Below are 23,030 nucleotides of genomic sequence, written 5' to 3'. Positions count from 1 at the left end.
GATATGGGGAAGACAAAGGGGTGGAGAAGGACGCTGAAAGGCAATGGGAAGGGCTCTGAAAGCACTTGTGGAAGACAGAGGGGGGAGAAGGATGCTGAAAGCACATGGGGAAGACAAAGGGGGTGGAGAAGGACGCTGAAAGGACATGGGGAAGAGGGGGGGGGGGGGGAGAAGGACGCTGAAAGGTCATGGGGAAGACAGAGAGGGAGAAGGACGCTGAAAGGACATGGGGAAGCAGAGGAGGGAGAAGGACACTGAAAGCACATGTGGAAGACAGAGGGGGAGAAGGACGCTGACAGGACATGGGGAAGATGGGGGGAGAAGGACGCTGAAAGGAAATGGGGAAGAGAGAGTAGGGAGAAGACGCTGGCAGGGAAGAAGACAGATGCCAGACTATAGGGGGAGCGGAGAGAAGAAGATGGGTGCCAGACCAATTTGGAAGGGGGAAGAAAGGGAGAGGCACAGTAACAGAGCAAATGGAAGATGCAGAATGAAGAGAGACAGTGGATGGAAGGAATTGAATGAGAACATGAGGAAAGCAGAAACCAGGCAACAAAGGTAGGAAAAGAATTATATTTCTTTTTTTTTATTTTGCTTCAGGATAAAGTAGTATATTAGTTGTGTTGATAAAAATTTATAAACATTAGAGGCTCTGGTAGAAACCCATTTGCAAAGTATGTATTCTTCCCAATTAATATTTTCAAATTAATAAAGTCTTTTTGCTTATTTGTAAATGGGTTTCTACCAGAGCCTTTAATTCAGTAGCATAATTAAATGAAATAACTATTTCTGAAGTTTATATGGACGGGCGGGGACGGAGGGGATTCCTCGCGGGGACGGGTGGGGACGGAGGGGATTCCTCGCGGGGACGGGTGGGGACGGAAGGATTCCTCACGGGGACGGGTGGGATTCCTCACGGGGACGGGTGGGACTTTGGCGGGGACGGGTGGGGACGGGTGGGATTTCTGTCCCCGCGCAACTCTCTATTTCTGCCTCCATCCCCTTTGTTACTTTGCCAAAAGTTTGACTCTCCTTTGCTCTGGTAAATTCAGCAAGCCATTATTAGCCAGGTACACTTGAGAAAGCCATGGGATAGATCATCTCTTTGGAATCTGCTAAGTACTTGTGAACTAGATTAGTCACAGTCAGTCTATGATCAGACTCAGCATGACACATCTTATGTTAAGATTATGGGGTATTTTTAACTTGAAAATGTGAAATATCTTTCAGGAAAGAATATTCATACTGTGAAGTTACCTGTGGACAAAATAACTTCATGTTGTTTTGGGGGAAAGGATTATACTGAAATGTATGTGACTTCTGCTAGTGATGGAATGGATGACCAATGGGCAGCAAGGCAGCCTCAGTCAGGATGTATTTTCAAGGTGATTTTATTATTTCTCTTGATGTTTACAAATTCTGTCTGTTTCTAAGGTGCATGTTTCAGTGCAATAGGTGAGTCATTCTAGATAAACGGGTTATCTCCTAATGGCCACGAGCCATCTGCAGAAGGAATCCACTCCAAATTTTTTCTGTGTCCCTCCTCCACTGGGAGCTCTACTGACACCTGTAACTTTTTCATGATGGGAGTGTTTCTGTTCTGCTCTCCCCATTTTCTTTAATGTTTTTCTACCCCTTTCAGGGTTTTTGTGCTCAGAGCATTCTATTCAGCTCTGCCTGCATAGAACAGATGCAGACTATGGTCAGCAGCTGACAGGCCAATCCCTGGTGGTTAGCCAACCTGCATGTGATTCTTTGGAGCTAGGGGCCATCCTCACTCTTTCCTTACCTACTGTTTAGCAAGGGGTTTGAGCGCAGGCTGTTAGGCACCATTAGGAAACTCTGCAGTGTCTTCTTTGCCTCCACCCATCTGTTCGTGCAGCCATTGTTCTGTGGGGTGGGAGTAGGGGTCAGGCATATTTTCTGACCAGCTGCCTGATGATCAGGGATGCCGAGGCATTTCCAGCATAAGGCAATGATTCTTTCAGCTATTGTTAGAAAAGCTGAGACAGGCTGCAGCATATTTCCAGTATAGGTCACAGTGAGTACATGCTGTCACAGCCTATGAGATGAATCAGGGAGGGGGAGTCTGAAAAGTACTGTTTTGAAGGTTTCTGCATGTCTCCCTGTGCCCCCCCACCTGCAAAATCCTAAAATCACCATTTTTAGACTTTGTTTAGTATGTTATTTTATTTATTTATCCGCGATTTTTGGCGTGATGTTCTTAGTGGCAGCCATCTTGGATTTTTTTGCGATCATTGTTTCAAAAGATCTCTGCACTTCCAAAACTGCAATTTTTGCCTCAAAACGTGTTGAGATGGAGTCTTTTGGCTCTTCTGCATCAAATCCTTAACAGAATTATACAAATTTAGAAACTCAGGAGCATCCTTGTGCTATGGGCACTGCCGGCAGAGGCGGTAGCGCCATGCTTAGCCTCTCCCCTTACTAAGCAGGTTACAAAATTTGCAGTTAGCCTGTTGGGGAGGACTTTTCTCTTTTCAGGGCTCAGCAAGGCTGAAAGTTCTGCACGGCAGAATGCAGACACCCCAGAGTTCAAGAAATTCAAGGTCTTTCTAAGGCTGACTCTTCGCCTCAGGGTCTGGAGGCTTTCTCAAATTTTATGAAATTTTTTTTGAAATGCTTTTCAAGACAGCCTTGCTTCTCTTGCGCAGTCCCGCTCTGCCACTGATTTGTCTCTCAGCAGTTTTGCCTCCTTAGGCATTTCTTCTTCTCAGTGTGCTCCTGTTCCTGATTTGGTAGATACTTCTGATGCTGATCAGCTTGCTCATCCCTTGTTCTCCAGGGACGCTCTTCCCATGACTAGGGACTCAGGACAGTATGCCAGATCTTTGGATCCTTCGATCCTATGGCTTTCGAACTAGGGGATGATCCCATGTTTCTGCATTTCTTTAAGTCTGCTGCTTTGCCCAGAGCTCATTCCAGAGTCTCTGAATGAGTTGCATTTGGTCTCATATGGCTCCTTTTACCTCCTCCTCTCTCTGGAGTGGAGTGCAAGCTCAATCTTCAGTTTTTCCCTGGCATCCTGAAATGAGCATTTTTATCTCGGAGCTGTGGGACTCTGCAAGAAGTCACAATTTCAGAGTGGAAAGAACCATTGTCCATCTGTATCCTATGGCACAAACGTGCCAGCAGCTTTTGAGTCAGCCTAAGATGGACTCCTTTGTTGCGCAGGTGACTAAGTACACTTCACCTCCCAGCGAAGGTGGTGTGGTACTCCAAGGCCATGCAGGACCACCATGTGGTTGTGCTTCTTGAGAGACTGTGGAAGTAATAAAAATAGTAAACCAGAGGACATAATTTGAGGTTGAGGAGTGGTAGATTCTAGAGCAATGTTAGGAAATTCTACTTTACGGAGAGGGTGGTGGATGCCTGGAATGTGCTCTCGAGAGAGGTGGTGGAGAGGAAAACAGTGACGGAGTTCAAAGAAGCGTGGGATGAACACAGAGGATCTAGAATCAGAAAATAATAGTAAATATTGAAGAACTAAGGGCAGTACTGGGCAGACTTGCACAGTATGTGTCTGTATATGGCCTTTTGGTTGAGGATGGGCTGGGGAGGGCTTCAATGGCTGGGAGGGTGTGGATGGGCTGGAGTGAGCTTTGACGGAGACTTCAGCAGTTGAAGCCCATGCACAGTACCGGGTAGAGCTTTGGATTCTTGCCCAGAAATAGCTAAGAAGAAAAAAATTAAAAAATTTTAAATTGAATCAGGTTGGGCAGACTGGGACCATTTGGGTATTTATCTGCCATAATCTACTATGTTACTATGAATAGAAGGCTGCCTCGACAGCATCCTTTATCACTTGTGCTTGTTTGTCCTGGCTGTGCACTTTAGAGAATGAGAATGTAGAGCCTCCTCAGCTACTCTTGTCTGGTATAGATTAGGTTTCTGATGCTCTGTATGACCAGGTCCTGGGTAAGGCATTGGCATATTCGAGTTCTGCTCACAGAATGCTCTGGATTAGACAATGGACAAAAAAATAAATAAAAAGGTGACTCCACCTCTAAAGCTCCTCTTGTGAAGCTCCCTTTTAAGGGACAGTTCTTATCTGACAAAGGACTAGATGACCTCAAGCTTATCTGGTGGATTATTTTTTTCTATGTGCTCATTGATACATAGAAAAAAATAATCTGTTGAGAACAAGCCAGCATGGTTTCTGTAAAGAAAGATCATGCCAAACGAACCTACTGCATTTCCTTGAGGGGATAAGCAAACAACTGGACAAAGGTGACCCTACTTTTGACAAGGTACCCCACGAGCGCCTATTAAAGAAGCTGTGGAGCCACGAGGTGGAAGGGGACGTGCACAGATGGGTCAAAAATTGGCTGGCGGACCACTCTAAAGACTGTCCCAGAACATCCTCCACCACCCGCAGCACTTGCACCCATAAAGGTCCCAAGTAGCATTCCAAGAAATGGTGTACCATCGTACCCCGAAGATCTGGGCAATGAGGGCAGAAAGCATCCGGCTACAGACCCATGGTACTCCCCTTGCATCGCGTAATGTAGGCCTTATGTAAGATATTAAGATGAATCTCATGCAAGGCCACGTTAGGGGAGGCCCTAGCACATTCCACAAAGCACAGTGCCAACTCCACAGCAGTAACCTCCTCCCCCAGCTCGGAACTCCAGGCCTCAGCCATCAAATCCAAAATCCGTGTAGGCCTCCAAGACCATCCTAGCTTGTACCAGTCGGATAGCATGTTAAACTCAAGAGAGACGGAAAGAAAAGCCTGATCTAACAGGGAAAAAGTAGGCACCGGCCCACCCAGCGAGTGGAGCGACGAGCAATAACTACGCAGCTGTAGATAGGCCAAGAGCAACACCCCACTCCACGTCCAATGATCGCGGCAAGACTGAAAACTGGGAATCAACCCTGAGCCTAACTCAGTTACCTGACCCACAAACCGACAGCCAGACCGGCGAGCCCTCAGAAAGAAGGCATGCAAGCCAGCGGGGAAATCAGAATTGGCCACAAATTCCATAAAGGGTGAGGGGCCCGTCGTGCCCCCCACCACCGACCGCCACCAGCACCAGGCATTACGCAGGGGTCGAAGCATAGAGGCACAGGTCCCTCCATCACTCCACAAAACATTGAAAACCAACACCGGAGCAGCCAGTAATTGCCAAAACCCTGTCGGAGCAAACTTAGATGCGTCAGAGTACACCTCATGCACCCACTGCAACAGAGCAGCCACATTATAGAGATGTAAGTCAGGAAGTTAACTCCCCCCCCCCCCCGAGCACATCCTCTAACCAGCTTATGATACCCAATTCTCGCCCGTTAGGAGCGCCAAATGAAAGAGGAAATAATACCCTTATAAACTTGCACATCCGCTTGTTTAACTCAGAGGGGTGCCATTTGCAGGGGATAGAGCAATTTAGGTAGAACCATCATAATAAGTGCAATGCGACTGAGAAACGAAATCGGAAAGCCCATCCAACGCCGGCATAAAGCTCTAATAGCGTCTAATTTGTCCAACACGTTTTTTCTATAGACCACCCAGGGATCCGCATGTAAATAGACCCCCAAATACTTAAGCGTACCCTGAGACCACTGCAATGGAAAGGTAGGATCAGTGCCCAGGACATACTGCGGGTTGACCGTTAAGGCCTCTGATTTATCAAAATTAATCTGCAAACCCGAAAATGCACCAAACTGTCGGATAAGCCCCACCAGCAAAGGTATTCCCGTAACCGCGTCGCCCAGAAAGATAAGCATATCATTGGCAAACAGATTAATTTTAAATTCTTGAGTCCCCATCTGTATACCCCGCAAGTCTTGCTGTTGTCAGATCTTGGCTGCCAGAGGTTCCAGAGCTAAAACAAGTAACATAAGAGAGCGGGCAACCCTACCCCTAGCGAGGAAAAAGGAAGAGGCAAGAGTGCCATTTACCAAAATCTGTGCAGTAGGTTGCTCATAAAGAGAGCGGATCCCAGCCAGGAAACCACCCAGAATGCCCAACTGAGGCAGGACCCAGAAAAGATAGTCTCATAAGACCTTGTCAAATGCTTTTTCAGCGTCTAAGCTGACAATAAGGGCATTCTCCGGGCCGGGATGCCTCCACAGCAAAGCAGGGTTTTGCAACACCGAAAGCAGCTGCAGGACATTGGCAGAGGAATACCGCCCCGGAACAAAGCCTGCCTGATCCGGATGGATCAAGAAAGGTAGAACCTAGGCGTGCAGCCATAATGGCTGCAAACAACTTAATATCTTGGTTTAACAAAGAAATGGGCCAATAGGACCCCAGCTGATCTTCCACCTGACCAGGCTTCAGGAGAACAACAATATGGGCATGGGTGAACCTATGCGGGGGTAAGTTCCCCACACACAGGGCCTGGCACAAAGCCTGAAAGGGACCCACCACCCGAGCCCCCAGGAGCCCTTATAGTATTCAGGGCCCAACCCATCCGGCCCAGCTACCTTGGCTAATTTCAGCACCCGTATAGCTCTCTGAATTTCTACCGCTTGCACTGGCGCATTAAGCTTATCCCGCTGCTCCTGAGTCAAACTAGGAAGAGGAAGGTCCCAGAAAAAGTTATCCTGCTGCTCGGTGTCACAGTCCCACCGGTCATACAAGGCCTGATAAAGTCACAAAACTCTGCTGAATAGCCGGCAATGTAGTCGCCTCAGTGCTATCCTGAGCCCTTATTTTAGAGATAAGGCGCTTGCGAGCTTTTTGATTGACCAGTGAGGCCAGCAATTTCCCAGCCTTATTGCCCCAGCAATGCATACGATACTTATACATCTGAATGTCCCATAAGGCCCTCTGAGCCAATAGCTTATTAATTTGACGATGCAACCCCAGGTACCAACTCCTGAGGGCTGCAGATCCAGATTTATGTAAGTCACCCCGCACAACCCCCAGCTGACGCGACAAGTCCAACAGTGATCGGTCTTGGACCTTCTGCTTGTGTGTAGTTATAAGCAATAATTTTACCCCGTAAAACTGCTTTACTGGCCTCCCAGAACACCACCTCCGAAACATCAGAAAAAGAGTTGTCAGCCAGAAAAGAATCCCATTACTGTCCCAAAAAAGCCCGGAAATCTTTGTCCTCAAAGGGTGGGATTCATACGCCAACCTCTGTGGCACCTGTGGGTCAAGAAGCTCCATCCAGACCAAGTGATGATCAGATAATACACCATCCTCAATCAGCACTCGCTTAACTCCAGACAAAAGGGACGGGGCCACTATCAAGTAGTCTAAATGACTATGCACGTCGTGCACTGGGGAATGATAAGTAAAATCAGTTTCGTCAGGATGGACCGTGCGCCACAGGTCCACCAGACCCAGCTGGTAAGATACAAAATTAACCCCCTTGTGGTTCCCATTGGGTAAGCGAGGCTTGGGAGGTTTACAATCTATAAGAGGGTCAGCAGTAATATTAAAATCCCTACCTAACACTAATTGATATTCTGAAAAAAGGGTAAGCGCAGCTACAAGAACAGAAAAAAAATCTATGAGAGTATACATTGGGAGCATAAATAGAACAAAAAGCATACTTTTTCCCTAAAAATTCCCCTGCCCAGATCACATAGCGACCCTCAGGGTCTTCAACCAATTTGTGTAGCGTACAGGTATGTTTCTTGTGGAAGAGAACAGCAACGCCACGATGTCTGCTATTATAGGAGACATAGACGAGTTCCCCCACCCAATCTCTGCGCAGTTTGGTGTGCTCAGAGACACCAAGGTGCGTTTCTTGAAGGAGCAAAACATCCACCTGCAGTATAAAATATTACTGCTAGTTTTTAAATCTATGATCTATAATGAACCTCAGTTCATCACTAGACTGCTCATTCCATATAACGTTACCCGGACCCTTCGATCAGCTTCAAACAATCTGTTAACAGTTCCATCTTTAAAAATTATTGGTACTAGAAGACAAGACATGTTTTCAATTATCGCCTTTACCTTATGGAACTCTATACCTCAGTACATTAGAGACATAAAGGACCTCATTTCTTTTAAAAGAGCTTTAAAAACCTATTTTTTCAAGGAAGCTTTTAACATATGAATCTCAGATTTACAAATTTTTATTTTTTAACGCTAGGTTTATATCCCATAATTTTGCTTTTTTCCCTTCCCTGAGTTATTTTTCCCTTAAATGTATATTTTCCTCTACAAATATATTGTAACTTTCCCCCTCTACCCTCTTGTTTCATGTGTGTTAACCCAGTATGTTTTTTTTAATTTAAAGGTCAGTGTATTTGTATTTTACTTGAATTGTACATCGCTTAGGTATTTAATAAGCGATTTATCAACCACTAATAAAACTTGGAAACTTGAAACACTTTACTGCGCTTGACAGGAGAGTGCAGCCCATCTACATTGAAGCTAGCAATCTTAACACCACTCACTGGGACGTGGTGTAGCAAAGGTAAATCCTAAAAACCACAGCCCACATGGGGCAGCAACAACGGCCTCCCAACTGAGCCGACGTGCCGCCCACTCACACCGTAAAACAAGCTGAGACAGACTACCAGGATGCAGCCCACCCGCCCCACCCACCCCCAGCAAAACTTCCAGTTCCTTCAAACAAACCCCCACAGACGCTTCCACATACCCTCTCCCACCCCCCAAGCAACAACCCACCATCCCATATCCACACGCGCTTCCACACCCCCATCTCAACCACCAACCACAGCTGTCAGTCATACACAGATGCTCACACTCCCCCCCACACCTCTCCCCATCCAACCTCCAAGGTCAACTACAACACCATAAACCAGTCCAGTCCATGAGCAGTGTCCAAGAGAAACAGAAAAAGAAAAATACAAAAAAACTTGTGGAAACAGCAACGCCCAAACTGTGCAGTGCACTGAGCCCCCCAACACCAAAACCAAAGTAGTCCAATAAGTGTTCAACCGAGCTCCACAGCGGGAGAGCAGCCTAGCACAAAAGCCCTGTCTCTGAACATCCCAGGAACAGTCCCCATCGTCCAAGACAGCTAGAAAAGATGTCAGGTTCCTCCAGGGAGTGCCCCCCCAGGTGAAACAGGAGGCACCCATAAGGACAGGGATGCGCCCCTACAGAGTGGAGAGGCAGGGAGGAAAAGCAGATCGTCCATCACTCGCTAAGGCAATTGCTCCCATAGGCTTATAGGTATCAGCAAGAGTCCCACAGTTCCTCTACTGGGCCGGGAGACCCTCAATGAAGCGCTTCAGCTCCTCCACTTTAGACATAGTAAAAGTGCGAGTCTCATGGGTCAGGCGCACCTTAGCAGGGTATAAGAAGGCAAATTTGATCCCTCTTACGACCAACTGAGAGCAGTAAGGCGTGAAAGTTTTGTACTGTTCGGCAACCTTGTTAGAAAAATCTTGGAAGATCAAAATTTTAGTGCCCTCATATGCTAGGTGCCTGGATTTCTTAAAAAGATCAAGCAGTCGGGCCTTTATGGCATAATTGTGGAAACGGGCCAGCACGGCTCTCGGTCTTCCATGGCCATCGCTCTCTCAGCGCTGCCCCACGCGGTGCACACGTTCCACCACCACAGGGCTCACTTGCTCAGGCAGGCCTAGCTCCTTCAGCAGCCACCTTTCCTTGAGGTGCAGGAGCTCGGGATCTTTAACGCGCTCCGGGATACCAATAATCCTGAGATTCTTCCGGCGAGCCCTGTTTTCCTGGTCCTCGACCTTCTCCATGAGCTGGCAGACTCGTGTTTCCAAAGAGTCCAGCCTGCCATCCGCCACCACCGCATGATCTTCCTGAGCCGACAAGCGCACCTCTACCTGCTGAATTTGCGCCACATGGCCTGCCAGGGCATCTTTCAATTTGGCAAGTTTGTCATCTAGAAATTGTGACAGATGCTTCATGGACACCTGCAGCACGTCGTCAGAGGAGCGATTGGCTAGGGCGTCTGTTTGTATCCCCGCCATCTTGCACGATGGGCCCCACTAGTTTTCGCCGGTCGGGAAACTTTAGGTGGCATCCCCCGCACCACGAAATATAGATCACCGCCACTGCTGGTCACAGCAATGTTCCCCTGCACTAGTCCGTTCAAATACCTCTTAAAAGAAATCGCCACCGGCCATGGGCAAAGAGTAAGAGGGTGAAATCGAGGAAGTCGGAGCAGAGCTCTGTGCCCAGACATCTGCTCAGGAACCAGCCATCACGTGACCCCCCCCTTGTTGGACATTCTGGCGCCACCCGAAGACTCTGGCCACAGAAAGGCTCCGATGATTGGAGGCCCATCCTAGACCTTACGCATGTCAAGGCAGTGCTCTAGATCCTGCACTTTCGCAGGGAGCCAGTGTGATCTGTCATAGTGGCAGTGGCCTCAGGAGAATTCTTGGCTTCTCTGGATCTTATAGAGGCTTACTTGAATATTCTAATTTTTCCCAGCGGTGCACTGTTTCATGTTCTGAGAATCATTTCCAATTTTCAGCTCTGCCTTTTATTCTGACAGTGACTTCTCATACCTTTCCCAAGATGATGGTAGTCATTGCAGCCCACTTCCCGAAATGGGACTGCAGATACACCCCCTATATGCACATCTGGCTGATTAGAGCCCCATCATTCTCCAAGGGTCAGCGCACGGTGGATCAAGTGATCCAAGTCCTCAAGAAGCTGGGTTGGATTGTGGATTACATGAAGCGCTATTTGATACTGACACAGTCTCTGGAATTCCTGGGTATGTTGTTCAACATGGAAGTGGGCCGCTTCTTATCATCCAGAGGCACAGAGACTGAAGTTGTGCTCTCAGATTTCTTGTCTCCTAGACAAGACGGCTCCATTGGCGGGGAACTATCTTCAAGTACTGGGGTCCATGGCAGCCACAATAGATGTGGTGCCTTGGGCAAGGGTGCACATGCACCCTCTCCAGCATGCTTTGCTCTTGCGCTGGGCTCCTCAGATGAACACGTTCCAGAGAAGCCTTCCCTAGCCTCCAGCATGGCTTGGTGGCTTCTTCCGCAGTCCCTCTCCAGGGGTATACTGCTGCGGATTGCTTCCTGGGTAGTTGTGGTGACAGATGATGGTCTCCTGGGCTGGGAGGCCCATGGCCACTGTCTTTTCATTCAAGGGCGCTGGGCGCTCTCCCAACAGAATTGGTCAATCACCCAGTTGGTACTGAGGACCATTCATTTGGCTCTGGTGCAATTGCAGAGGACTCTGTCAAAGAAGACTGACTGCTTGGCCCTCCAATGTGTCAGTGGTAACATATCTCAATCACCAGGGAGGAACTCAGAGTGCATCTCTGGCTCAGGAGGCCCGCCTACTCTCTACTTGGATAGTGTCATCGCCAGGCACTCTCAGCAGTGCATGTGGCGGGAGATGACAATGCACAAGATTTCCTCAGCTGGCAAACCTTGGATCACTTCAACCTAATGCCAACGGCATGCAGTCAGGTTTTCAGGATATCCACAATGAATTTGCATAAACTTGATTTGCATACACTGCCTCCATTATATGCAAACTTCTTTCACGCATATTCATTGTGGCTATCTTGAAAACCTGACTGGCAAGGGGGTACTCCAGGACTGAGTTGAGAAACACTGCTCTAGTACAGCTGTGGCCGCAGGGAATTCTGCTCTATATTTTATTCCTCCCTGGCCCAGGTTAGGCTGGGTCCCTCAGATTGCGGCTCATCCGGGAAGTGTCATTCTGGTGGCTCCTGACTGGCCTCACAGACTGTGATACACAGATATGATGTGTTTTTGCATGGGTCGTGGCCTTCAGTTGCAGGCTCCTCCAGACCTCCTCTCTCAGGGTCCAGTCTGCATGGAGGATCCGGATTGCTTTGCTCTTACAGCATGACTATTGAGCACAAAGCATCAGAGCACAAAGGAGTCCTTTCTACTCTTCTGACATCTATGAAATTGTGGAGCCATATTCTACTCCACTTTCAGTAGTGCTAGCCTTTCTCCAAGCAGACTTTGTAAGGGCCTCATTGTGGCTTCCCTTCAGGTCCAAGTTGCTGAGCTCTCTTTGTTTCAGAGGCTGGGACCATAGTCCTTCACTTGCATCTCATCCTGACATGGCCAGATTTCTTTATTTAAATTATTTTTATTAGATAAATAACAAATACAGTGTACAACATATAGATGAATAATTACAATCATGTATAACATATAAGTGCTTCTATTCTTATCAATGGCCAGATTTCTTTAAAAGGTGCTCCTGACGTTATACCACCAATCAAACTACTGTTCCTTTCATGGGGCCTTAACATGGTTCTACCTGGCCTTGCCAAAGCTCCGTTTGAGCTTCTGAAAGATGCTTTTTTCTGGTTGCCATTACCTCAGCGAGACATGTCTCAGGGCTCCAAGCTCTATCTTGTAGAGCTTTTCCTGAAGATTGCAAAGACTGAGATCTCTCTCCACACAGTTCCTTCGTTGCTCCCAAAGGTGGTGTCGGCCTTCCATATTATTCAGGAATGTGTGTTTGCTTATTTTTCATCCTACTGGTTCTAAGCAGCAGGACCACATTTTGAAGAAGTGGATGTGCGCAGAGTTCTTCTGCATTATTTATCCTTAATTTATATTTATTAGTTTTCAAATGTAACTACTAACATTATAATAATATATCAATATATAATATATCAATGCGACAAAAACATATATTACAAAACATACTTTACAATAATATAATCATTATAAATGTAAACATTGTAACAATACAATACTAAAATATAATCAACCCCCTCCCTTCATCATCTTCCCTCCCCTCTCCCAGAACTGCTTAAAAAAAAAAAGAAAAATCAATAACAGTCAATCAAAACACATTATTTAGAGGTTGCAAATGAGTTTCTCTATTTGTGCTGATTCATTCTTCTAAGTGGGGTGCTCCCGCTTCCAAGGCCACTATTTCCAGATGAATCCATAAGCCATTTCGTCAGGCTACATTCTATGTGGTACATAGTCTCCTGTTTCTGTTAAGGCATATTTTACCAAGAGTATGGCTTCCTCGTGGGCTGAGGCTAGGGCGATCTCCCTTGCAGAGATTAGTAGAGCAACTACATAGTCTACTCGCTCACATTTACCAAATTTTACAAAGTGGATGTGGAAGTAATTCTAGATCTAGTTTTTAGTGAAGCACATGAATTGGTGAGGGAGGTAATAGAGCTGGGGCCGCATGATAACAGTGATCTTAACATGATCAGATTTGATATAATCCCTGGAATAAGTTTTACATAAGAAATCCAATACAACAGCACTTAAATTAAAAAAGAGACTATGATAGCATGAAGAGAATGGTAAGAAAGAAACTTAAAGGTGCAGCTGCAAAGGTCAAAAATATACATTAGGCATGAATATTTAAAAATACCATCCTGAAAGCCCAGACAGCACAGTTACTTACCGTAACAGGTGTTATCCAGGGACAGCAGGCAGATATTCTCACTGATGGGTGACGTCACCAACGGAGCCCCGGTACGGACCACTTTAAAAGTGCATCACCACTTTAAGAGTTCAAAAAGTTTGTGATAGCCCGAACCGTGCATGCGCCTTCCTGCCCGATGAGGGCGCGCGATCCTTCAGTTAAGATACGCCAGCTAAGAAGCCAATCCGAGGAGGTGGGCGGGTTGTGAGAATATCTGCCTGCTGTCCCTGGATAACACCTGTTAAGGTAAGTAACTGTGCTTTATCCCAGGACAAGCAGGCAGCATATTCTCACTGATGGGTGAGCTCCAAGCTAGAGGTGGGAGTGTTGGCCTAAGAAAAAAAATTATGTAAAACTGATTGGCCAAAGTGCCCATTCCGTCTGGAGAAAGATTCCAGACAATAATGAAGGTATGAACTGAGGACCAGGAGGCAGCTTTACAGAGTTCCTTAATAGTGTAGATCTAAAGAAAACAACAAAAGCTGACAAAGCTCTGACTCAGTGGGCTGTGACACAACTGTAACGTGTCAGGCAAGACTAAGCAGAGCAGAACGAGATGCAGGCAGTCAGCCAGGTGAAAATTGTTCTCTTGGATACAGGATGCCCTAACTTGTGTGGATCAGAAGCTGTGGCTTTGTCTAGTCAATGAAAGAGGTCAGAGCCCATTTACAGTCCAAAGTATACAAAGCAGGTTCTCCAGTAGGAGAACCCGGTGGAGGAAGAAACACAGGCAAAACAATTGACTGAGGAACTGAAAAGTGACAACTTGTAGGAGAAACTTTGGACGCAGTGTTCTCCCCAGAAATTTTTTCCAGCCGGGTGGCATGAAAAAGTAGCTGGGTGGGGCGGGATGGGGAAATTTGGTGGTGGGGAAAATTAACCCCCTCTTTTACTAAGGTGCGCTAGCATTTTTAGCGCACGCAAACCCCTGTGCTATGTGGGAAAACTAACGACAGCTCAATGCTGGCGTTAGCATCTAGCACATGTGGCAATTCTCCGCGCACTAACCGCACGCTAAAATCACAATTGTAACTTAGTAAAAGGAGCCCTAAATGTGTACTATTTTTATTAGTTAATTATTATTATTGTTTTCCAATGCTCAATATGACTTCCTTTTTTAAGGTTTGACACTTGTGCCAGAATATTTTTACTAAATTTAAGAAGTTTTTGCCCTCTTTCAAATGGTACAGAGGTTAAAAAAAGGGAAAAGCGTTAATGAAGTCATTAGGTTCAATCTAGCCATTTATTTCTGCATGAATTTAAACAACTAAAAAAAAAAAAAAAAGATAAATATAGCTGATCCAGTCATACAAGAAATGGCTCTACAGCAAGGGTGCCCACACTTTTTGGGCTTGCGAGCTACTTTTAAAATGACCAAGTCAAAATGATCTACCAACAATAAAAAAATTTTAAAAACCTACAAAGCACACTGTACGCAGAGAAAATGTTAATTATCATATATATTCCGCAGGTTTTCAAAGAGGTCAAGGCAGATGATTTTATGCAATGCCACCTCAGGAACAACTATACAAAAATAGACAAATATACTCCCTCCCTTTTTACTAAATCACAATAGCTGTTTTTAGCGCAGGGAGATGCGCTGAATGCCCTGCACTGCTCTCGATGCTCAGAGGCTCCCTGTGCTAAAAACCACTATTGCGATTTAATAAAAAGGGGGCCATAGTGCAAAATATAGACAGCAGATATAAATTCTCACAGACACATTTTGATTACTAAACTGAAAATAAAATCATTTCTCCCACAAGTGGACATGCTTAGTTACATCAGCTCTATGGCTGCTTTAACTGTAAGGCGCCTGAATCTAAGGCTATATGCTACCATTCTGTAATGGAACCTGGGAGCCCATTTACTGCTATAGAATAGGCGTTCCCTGTACAGTCTCAGGGTGCCTACGAGGAAGAACCCACTTGGAGAATTGCCCCTTATTTTTTTTAAGGATTATAAAAACAGAAGCAATAATGTGAAAAACAAAACCCAGCCTTAAAACAGGCTGAATTAATTTGTGAACCATTATTTAAAGGATACTCAGAAAATATATTGTTTCCCTTAACTTAAATGAAATAAACATATTCCTATCCATCATTTTACTATAGCTAAGTGCAAAAGAACCTCATAGAGCTGCAGTGAAATAGAAAAGTGATTTTGTTTTACTGTAATTTCTGCATTAAGTGGATTTGCACACCCCAAACTCCTTAAATCCTGATGCACTTCTAGCTTTTCCTGTATCAGACTTTGCAAGATTAATAAATGGAGCATACTTCTGCCTGCCAGTTAAAGGATGAAAAACAAATGCCTATAAAGTTCAAATCACAGCTTGACTAAACTTGAACTTTCTTGATTTTATTCTTCCTGGCTGACCACTTTATCTTCCACAATAGGCACCAAGGTTGCTTGGATCGGAGCTTTAAAAGAGCAAGCAGAATCGGGTCCAATGTCCGTGCGTTTGTTTTTCTCAAATGGTATACCACTACACTTGCTGCTTTTATTTGCTTCGGGCCTTCCTCGTTGCCGGGACCTGCCTACTTTCTGTTTCCGCGAAGACAGGACCCAGCAGCGAGGAAGGCCCGAAGCAAGTAAAAGCAGCAAGTTGTAAGCTTCCCTCCGGGACTCTAACGTGTGCGTGCTGGCTTCCCTTCTCTTCCCTCCAAAACCGGAAGTAGCGTCCGAGAGGGGGGGGGGGGAAGAGAAGGGAAGCCGGCACGCACACGATAAAGCCCCGGAGGGAAGCTTACAACTTGCTGCTTTTACTTGCTTCGGGCCTTTCTCGCTGCCAGGTCCTGCCTTCGCGGAAACAGAAAGTAGGCAGGTCCCGGCAACGAGGAAGGCCTGAAGCAAGTAAAAGCATGCTGGCAAAAAAAATAAAAAAAGGCAGGCGTCAAACAAAATTTTCGGCGGCGAGTCAGGCCGGGATGGAGCATCGGCGGCAGCAGCAGGAGCAGGATTAGACGGGCGGTCATCTAAATCAGCCGGGCGCAGCGCCCGGCTGTAAGGCCCTGGGGAGAACACTGGGACGTATATGCAGAAACTCCTTCTCCTGATTTAAAAACTGTGAAGGATGAATCTGCTATTAATGCTCGTAACTCACCGACCCCCCTGGCAGAGGTGAGAGCAATACGGAAAAAACCATTGTCCAGGCAAGAAACTAAAGATGTGACCACTGGTTCAAATGGTGGCTTTAACAAACTGGAAAGAACTACAGTACAGTACAGACGACATGAGGAGACTGTAGAGGTGGTTGCAAGGGAAAAAAATTGTATCAGAAACCTGGAAACCAAGTGAAAAGGGCTACAATAGGGCCCAAACGACAGGAGAAAACATGAAATGTGGTTACACATAAAAGACCCCTGTCATGAATCTGGAAACCAGAGGATAAGCAGTAAGAGGCTGACCCTTGACTGACAAAGGAAAAAATGCAATAGCACTGAATAGGAGTCTGAGATATATAGACTCGAGACGGAAAGCAAACAAAAGAAGAAAAATAATCAAAGAGCAATGCCATTATATAGGAAGGTGGAATATGAAGATGAAGAAGACACCAAGAAGAAAAAACCTAGACCACTTTTGATGGAAACATTGATGAGTGGCTAGTTTCCTGGAGACATCCAGAAGATAACAAACAGGCCGAGATGGATGCAGTCCAAGAAAAATCCAACTGACAATGGAATCATTGCAGTTTGGAATGAATCAGAGACTTATTTTTTTTTCAGAGTGAACCGAGTAGAAAATATCAGAAGAGGGAAGGGCTCCCTGAAGCCAAGTTGAAGAAGAAGAAGAAGGGAGAACCCATGTTTCCTGGGCCACCATAAAGTATGGTGGCTGCTTCTCTCTTGAGCTGGAATAAAAAGCTCAACAGTAGAAGTAGATGGAATGCAAATAAAAACATTCCCCTGAGGTGATTTTAAAGAGTGATTGTAAAGAGTCGCAAACAAGTTCACTCGTGGGATGCCCCATTGATGGACTAGAGAGTTGTAGAGTTGAAACTCCAGTCATTGAAGAATTCTGCTGAGGTTGTCTGCTAGGGAATTCTGCTCCCCATGAGAACAGACAGACAGCAAGAGCAGAATGCAAGCTGTCGCTCAAGATCAGATGTGCTGGGCCTCCTGACACAACAGGAGAGAACCCGAGCCTCCTTGCTTGGTTATGTAGTACATTGTTACTTGATTATCCGTGCAAAGGAGGAGGACTTGAGGGCAGAGTAGATAACCTTGAGGGCATAAAACATCACTCTGAATTCTAGGACATTGATGTGAAATTTTCTGTTCCTTGGTGGTCCAAAGACCCTGAGTTTGCAGATCGTCCATATGAACACCCCACATGTAAAAAGATGCATCAGTCATGATGACCATGCAATGAGGGGACAAACAAAAAAGAGAACCTCTGGATAGACTAGAGAAGATCATCCATAATTAAAGCAACTGTAGATGAGACAATACCATAGATATACATGCTTTGAGAGATGATCCGTCATCTGAAAACACTGGGAAACAAGAATCCAATGAGGAGTACAAAAATGTAGTCCTACCTGTGGTATAACATGAACAGTTGAAGCCCTGTGGCTCAGAAGAACCATCATGTGTCTGGTAGAGATGGTTTGAAAAGGAAGCAACCGCTGACACAGACGGATGAGAGTCTAAAGACACACCCACGTGATACCAAAATATCACTATGCATCAATAAACTTAGTTATCCTATTCAATCCACTATAAAGGTATTGGGTGTAACACTGGACCAGAGCCTAACCATGAAAGACCAGGTGGACTCCATAATCAGAAAAGGTTTTTTTACTCTCTGGAAGCTTCGGTCCATTAGAGCATATTTTGATGTGGCATCATTCAGAATGCTGGTACTGAGTCAACTTGATTACTGTAATATCACCTACTTGGCAATTTCCCAGAAGAATATGTGGCAACTACAACTGGTGCAAAATGCAGCGGTCAAACTGATTTTTGGGTTGAAGAAGTTCGACCATGTAACACCTTCCTACCGACTTCTGCACTGGCTGCCAATGGAGGCGCGTGTGAAGTTTAAGTTTGGTTGTTTTTCCTTTAAGATACTATTCGGTCTAGCCCCTAAATATATATCTGACCTTTTCTCTTTCTCAGCCAACAGACATAAAAGAAGCTCACACTTGAATTTTGTTTCCCCTCCAGTTAGAGGATGCAAATTTAAAAGACATCATCAACATCTTTTCTCACATCAGGCAGCATTATGGGGTAAAGATCTGGAACAATTGCTTACGCCTACTAATTATGGGGAATTTAGGAAACGCCTAAAAACATATCTGTTCCTGCAGTATCTAGGCAACTAACCTGCACAATCTTATTCCACAATAACTGATCCCTAGAAATCTTAATCACCACTTTAACTTTGTTAATTCCAGTCAATTTGTAGCATTTTTTAACCATTGTAAACCACATAGAACTTCATGGTCCTGCAGTATATAAACTTGTTATTATTGTTATTAAAGGCAATCTGGAGGAAGAAACGCTTTCATGAAAGTGGTGTCCAGGATTGCCCCAATGAATTATAGATGTGATTACAGGGAATTATAGTACAAAGCCTAGAACCAGATGTTCTGAAAAAGAAAAAAAACCTGAACGCCATGTAATCGGATAGATGCGGTCATCATAATCAGACAGTTCGTGAAGACTCTGTACTAGTAATGGTAACGAGTGAGTTGAAGTCAAAGGTATATTCTGGAAGCCGTAGGAACTGGGATATGTGGAGGCTTCCTTGAGATCCAGGAAGTATAACCATGCGGTCTGAATGAGGAGAAACGAGTCATGAAGTACCTCTTGACCAGAAAAAAGATGAGAGCTCTGAGATCCAGGAAAAACTCAGTCCCCCGGTATACTTGGGGATCAAGCAGAAATGGGATTAGAATCCCTGACTCCACTAAACGAAGAGAACCCTTTGACAGCAATCAGCAGAAGAAAAAAGGGAGGACTGTGCAGGATCCAAAACAGACTCTCTTGGAAAAAAGGCCTGAGAGCATGGTGAAAAACATTGAGTATAGAAATTCAGAGGGCTAAGGTGATGAACTCTCAGCAATGCATGAGGAACTGAAGACAGCCTCCGAATGTAGAGAAATAAAGGAAAAAATTTATGCGCAAATCTTCATTAAGAAGATTGAGATGAAGGTGAAGACTGTTACTTGGACTTGACCAGAGTCTCACCTTATGTAGTGAAAAGACAACTGCTGAGTAGGTATGTCCCAGCGTGGCCACGAAAACACCAAGAGGCCATCCCACAAACAAGGCCTATTTGTTGCCTGTCCTGATGGGAGATTGGGAGGTCAGACCCTCAAAGCCAGACCAGGTCTGACTGGAAAAGAAAAGAGGTGCTGAAAAAACACAGGCACTGTACGTGTAAGCAGAGAAAGTGGAATGTGGCAACGTGTAACGTGTGAAAAAATGTATGCCAAGTAAAATAGGTACTAAACCATGTAGGCAGCATAGGAATCAAGGAAGCCTATTTGGCTAACAGGTCCCTAACCATGCCCACTCTGCCCAGAAAGACAGAGGCCTACATACTAGCCTATAGAGGTGACTCCAGCAGTAGGGATTCATTGAAACATCCTCATTGTTTCTAAATGCATATCAAAAAAATTTCCCATAAGATATCATGAAAGGGAATCAAAAGATCCTTGACTATAGGTCAAGGAATATAAACATCCTTAAGCAAGGGAATGACTTTGCAACTTCCAAGGGAATGGCACAAGGTGCATACATTCCTCTAAAGGATCTTGAAAAAAATAAATTCTTGATCCTACTGAAGTGGAAAGAGAAGCATGTGGTGAAAAAACCCACTGCTTCAGAGAGAGATGGGTTTTGCTAAAAAAAACTTACAAAACCCTCCCCTCTCAGAGATTCAGTCCCAAACTATACCGAATCAATGTCATGGATTCGATGTCGAAGGCTGGAGACAGTTTAATGTCTGCAGGGCCTTTACCAACCGGACCGACACCGATGCCAGCAACGTTAAATAAGACCTGTGCCGTTTCATATGATGTGTCAGAACCGTTGGAGACTCCTGTGCCAGTGCCGATGTTGAGAACTCATAGCTGACTGGTACCGGAAGAGTCGGTGTCGGCAAGCACAACTGAAAATACAGCTGGACATGTACACAAAGTACTAAATGACATCTACTCGATAAGAGAAAAACATCGGTACCGTTGGCTGTGTCGCCGGTACCATTGGTGCGGTTCGACATCCAGAGATGAAAACGCCGGGGCCGGTAACAAGGCACACCCAGCCCATCGGCACCGATGAAGGCTTTCGGAAATCTGGTGTCGAGACAGTAGACACCAGTGTTGTAAAGGTCAATGGCAATAAGAAAGGCTCAGACCGTACCAACACCCGAGGAGCCCATGTGACAGGGAATAAATTGCAACTGCTCCCGTAACCCCACTCATAGCACTTCTGAAATCTGCTGCTTAAGAGTCTGCACCGGTACCGCTGGCTTTTGCTCCAGTACCTATGGTGCCGCTTCACACTCCGAAGATGAGTATGCCCATATCAAGGCACTCATCGATATCGAAGTGGAGCCAAAGATGGGGCTGATCGAGGTCGGCAGGACTTGACTCACAGCTAAAATGACCGAGGTCGTCAGGATTGGACTCACTGCTACAATGACCTGAAACCCAAAGGAGAAATTTGTGTCAACTTACCTAAGTAGAATCGAGCCCAAGTAGAAATGTCAATCTCATTGTGGGCTGGAGTAGCAGTACTCGTAGTGTACTGAAGACCGGATTACAGATGGAAGTGGATGCCGGATTCCAGACGGCGCCGAAGGGAAACTGCTTCTGAAGAACTCGCATGCGAATGTACTGGCAAGGCAAAGAGCAGGGGAAGGAAAAAATGGCAAGGTCGAGGTCCCAACACTGTGAGAACTGTTGGAGGATGTCGGTGAAGACAACTACCCCAGCAAAGCAACCACCCGGAGAAAAAATTATCAGGAGTATCCTGAATAGAAAAACAGCCATAAGGTGAAGAAACAACAGTATGGCGATCCATAAGGCCCCACTGAAAGGTAAACCGACGGAAAAAGAAAAAATATATTGTCTTTCCTTTTTTTTTAGTTTACTAATTAAAATAAAAGAAAAAACTGACAAAAAAGTCAGAAGGAAACCGCGAGAGCGGGAAGGCAGCAAAAAGATTTTTAATGACCGTTGAAACCACGACTTCTTAGTTCTGCAGAAACTAAGAAACTGAAGGATTGCGCACCCTCATCGGGCAGGAAGGCACTCGCGCATGCGCGGTTCAGGCTATCACAAATTTTTTTAATTCTTAAAGTGGCGATGCACTTTTAAAGTGGTCCGTACCGGGGCTTTGTCGGTGACGTCTCCCATCAGTGAGAATATGCTGCCTGCTTGTCCTGGGATAATAGATATATTACATGTATTATAAAAGGAAGAAGACCAAACAGCAGCCAGCATGGTGAATGAATGAGGTGAAGGAAGCTATTAGAGCTAAAAGAGAATCGATCCTTCTTCCACTTTCTGAAAGATTCTCTTTTAGCTCTAATAGCTTGCTTCACCTCATTCATTAACCATGCAAAGCACTAATAAGGAAAGCGAAGAGAGATCTTGAAAAGAAGATTGTGCTGGAAGCAAAAAAACAGTTAGAACTTTTTTAGGTATATTAAAAGCAAGAAGCCAGGAAGAGAATCGGTTGGACCGCTAGATGATTGAGGGATAAAAGGAGCTCTCAGGGAAGACAAGGCCATAGCGGAAAGATTAAATTAATTCTTTACCTCGGTCTTCACTGAGGAAGATGTAGAGGAGAAACCAGTGCCAGAAACTGTATTCAATTCTGATGAATCAGAGAAACTCATACAAATTTGTGTAACACTGGATGATGTAATGGATCAATTTGACAAATTGAACAGTAGAAAATCACCTGGAGTACTGACAGAATAGAAAAATGAACTTGCAGAGCTATTGTTAGTAATTTTTATTTTTTCTTTATAAATCAGCATAGTACCAGAAGACTGGAGGGTGGCCAACATGATGCCAGTTTTTAAATAGAGTTCCAGAGGTGATCCAGTAAATTATAAATTGGTGAGTCTGACATCGGTACCAGGCAAAATAATAGAGACTTATAAAAAACAAAATGACAGTACATATACGTAAGCATGGATTAATGAGAGAAGGCCAAAATGGTTTTAGTCAAGGGAAATCTTGCCTCACCAATCTACTGCATTTCTTTGAAGGAGTGAATGAACATGTAGATAAAGGTGAAATAGTTGGTATTTGGATTTTCAAAAGGCATTTGACAAGATACTCATGAAAGACTTTTGAGAAAATTAGAAAGTCATAGGACAGGAGGTAATATCCTTTTATGGATTAAGAACTGGTTGAAAGACAGAAAACAGAGAGTGGGTTTAAATGGTCAATATTTTCAATGGAGAAGGGTAAATAGTGGGGTTCTCCAGGATTTGTGCTGGGACTACTGCTTTTTAACATATTTATCAATGATCTAGAGATGGGAATAACTAATGAGATAATTAAATTTGCTGATGACACAAAATTGTTCACAGTTGTTAAATCGTAAGAGGATTGTGAAAAATTGCAAGAGGACCTTGTGAGACTGGGCATCAAAATGGCAGATGACGTTTAATGTGAGCAAGTGCAAAGTGATGCATGTAGGAAAGAGGAACCCGAACCATA

At 45.0% G+C, this 23,030-nt stretch overlaps 1 protein-coding gene across 7 annotated transcripts in view; it reads left to right on the top strand.

Annotated features, from left to right (window-relative positions):
• RGN (regucalcin) overlaps window positions 1–23,030 on the top strand; it is a 677,053-nt gene that overhangs the window by 580,317 nt on the left and 73,706 nt on the right. For 6 of the 7 annotated variants that reach the window (XM_033948729.1, XM_033948730.1, XM_033948728.1 and 3 more), the window contains one exon: window positions 1,231–1,385. The exons of the other annotated variant lie outside the window; for it this stretch is intronic. In XM_033948729.1, the coding sequence (XP_033804620.1) occupies window positions 1,231–1,385 (155 nt within the window). The remainder of the gene's footprint in view (window positions 1–1,230; window positions 1,386–23,030) is intronic. 7 annotated transcript variants of the gene reach the window in all.

Source organism: Geotrypetes seraphini, chromosome 6, assembly GCF_902459505.1.
Source record: "Geotrypetes seraphini chromosome 6, aGeoSer1.1, whole genome shotgun sequence".
NCBI classification, from domain to species: domain Eukaryota; kingdom Metazoa; phylum Chordata; class Amphibia; order Gymnophiona; family Dermophiidae; genus Geotrypetes; species Geotrypetes seraphini.
Note: the sequence above shows the minus strand (reverse complement) of the source record. Positions and strands in the feature narration are given on the sequence as shown.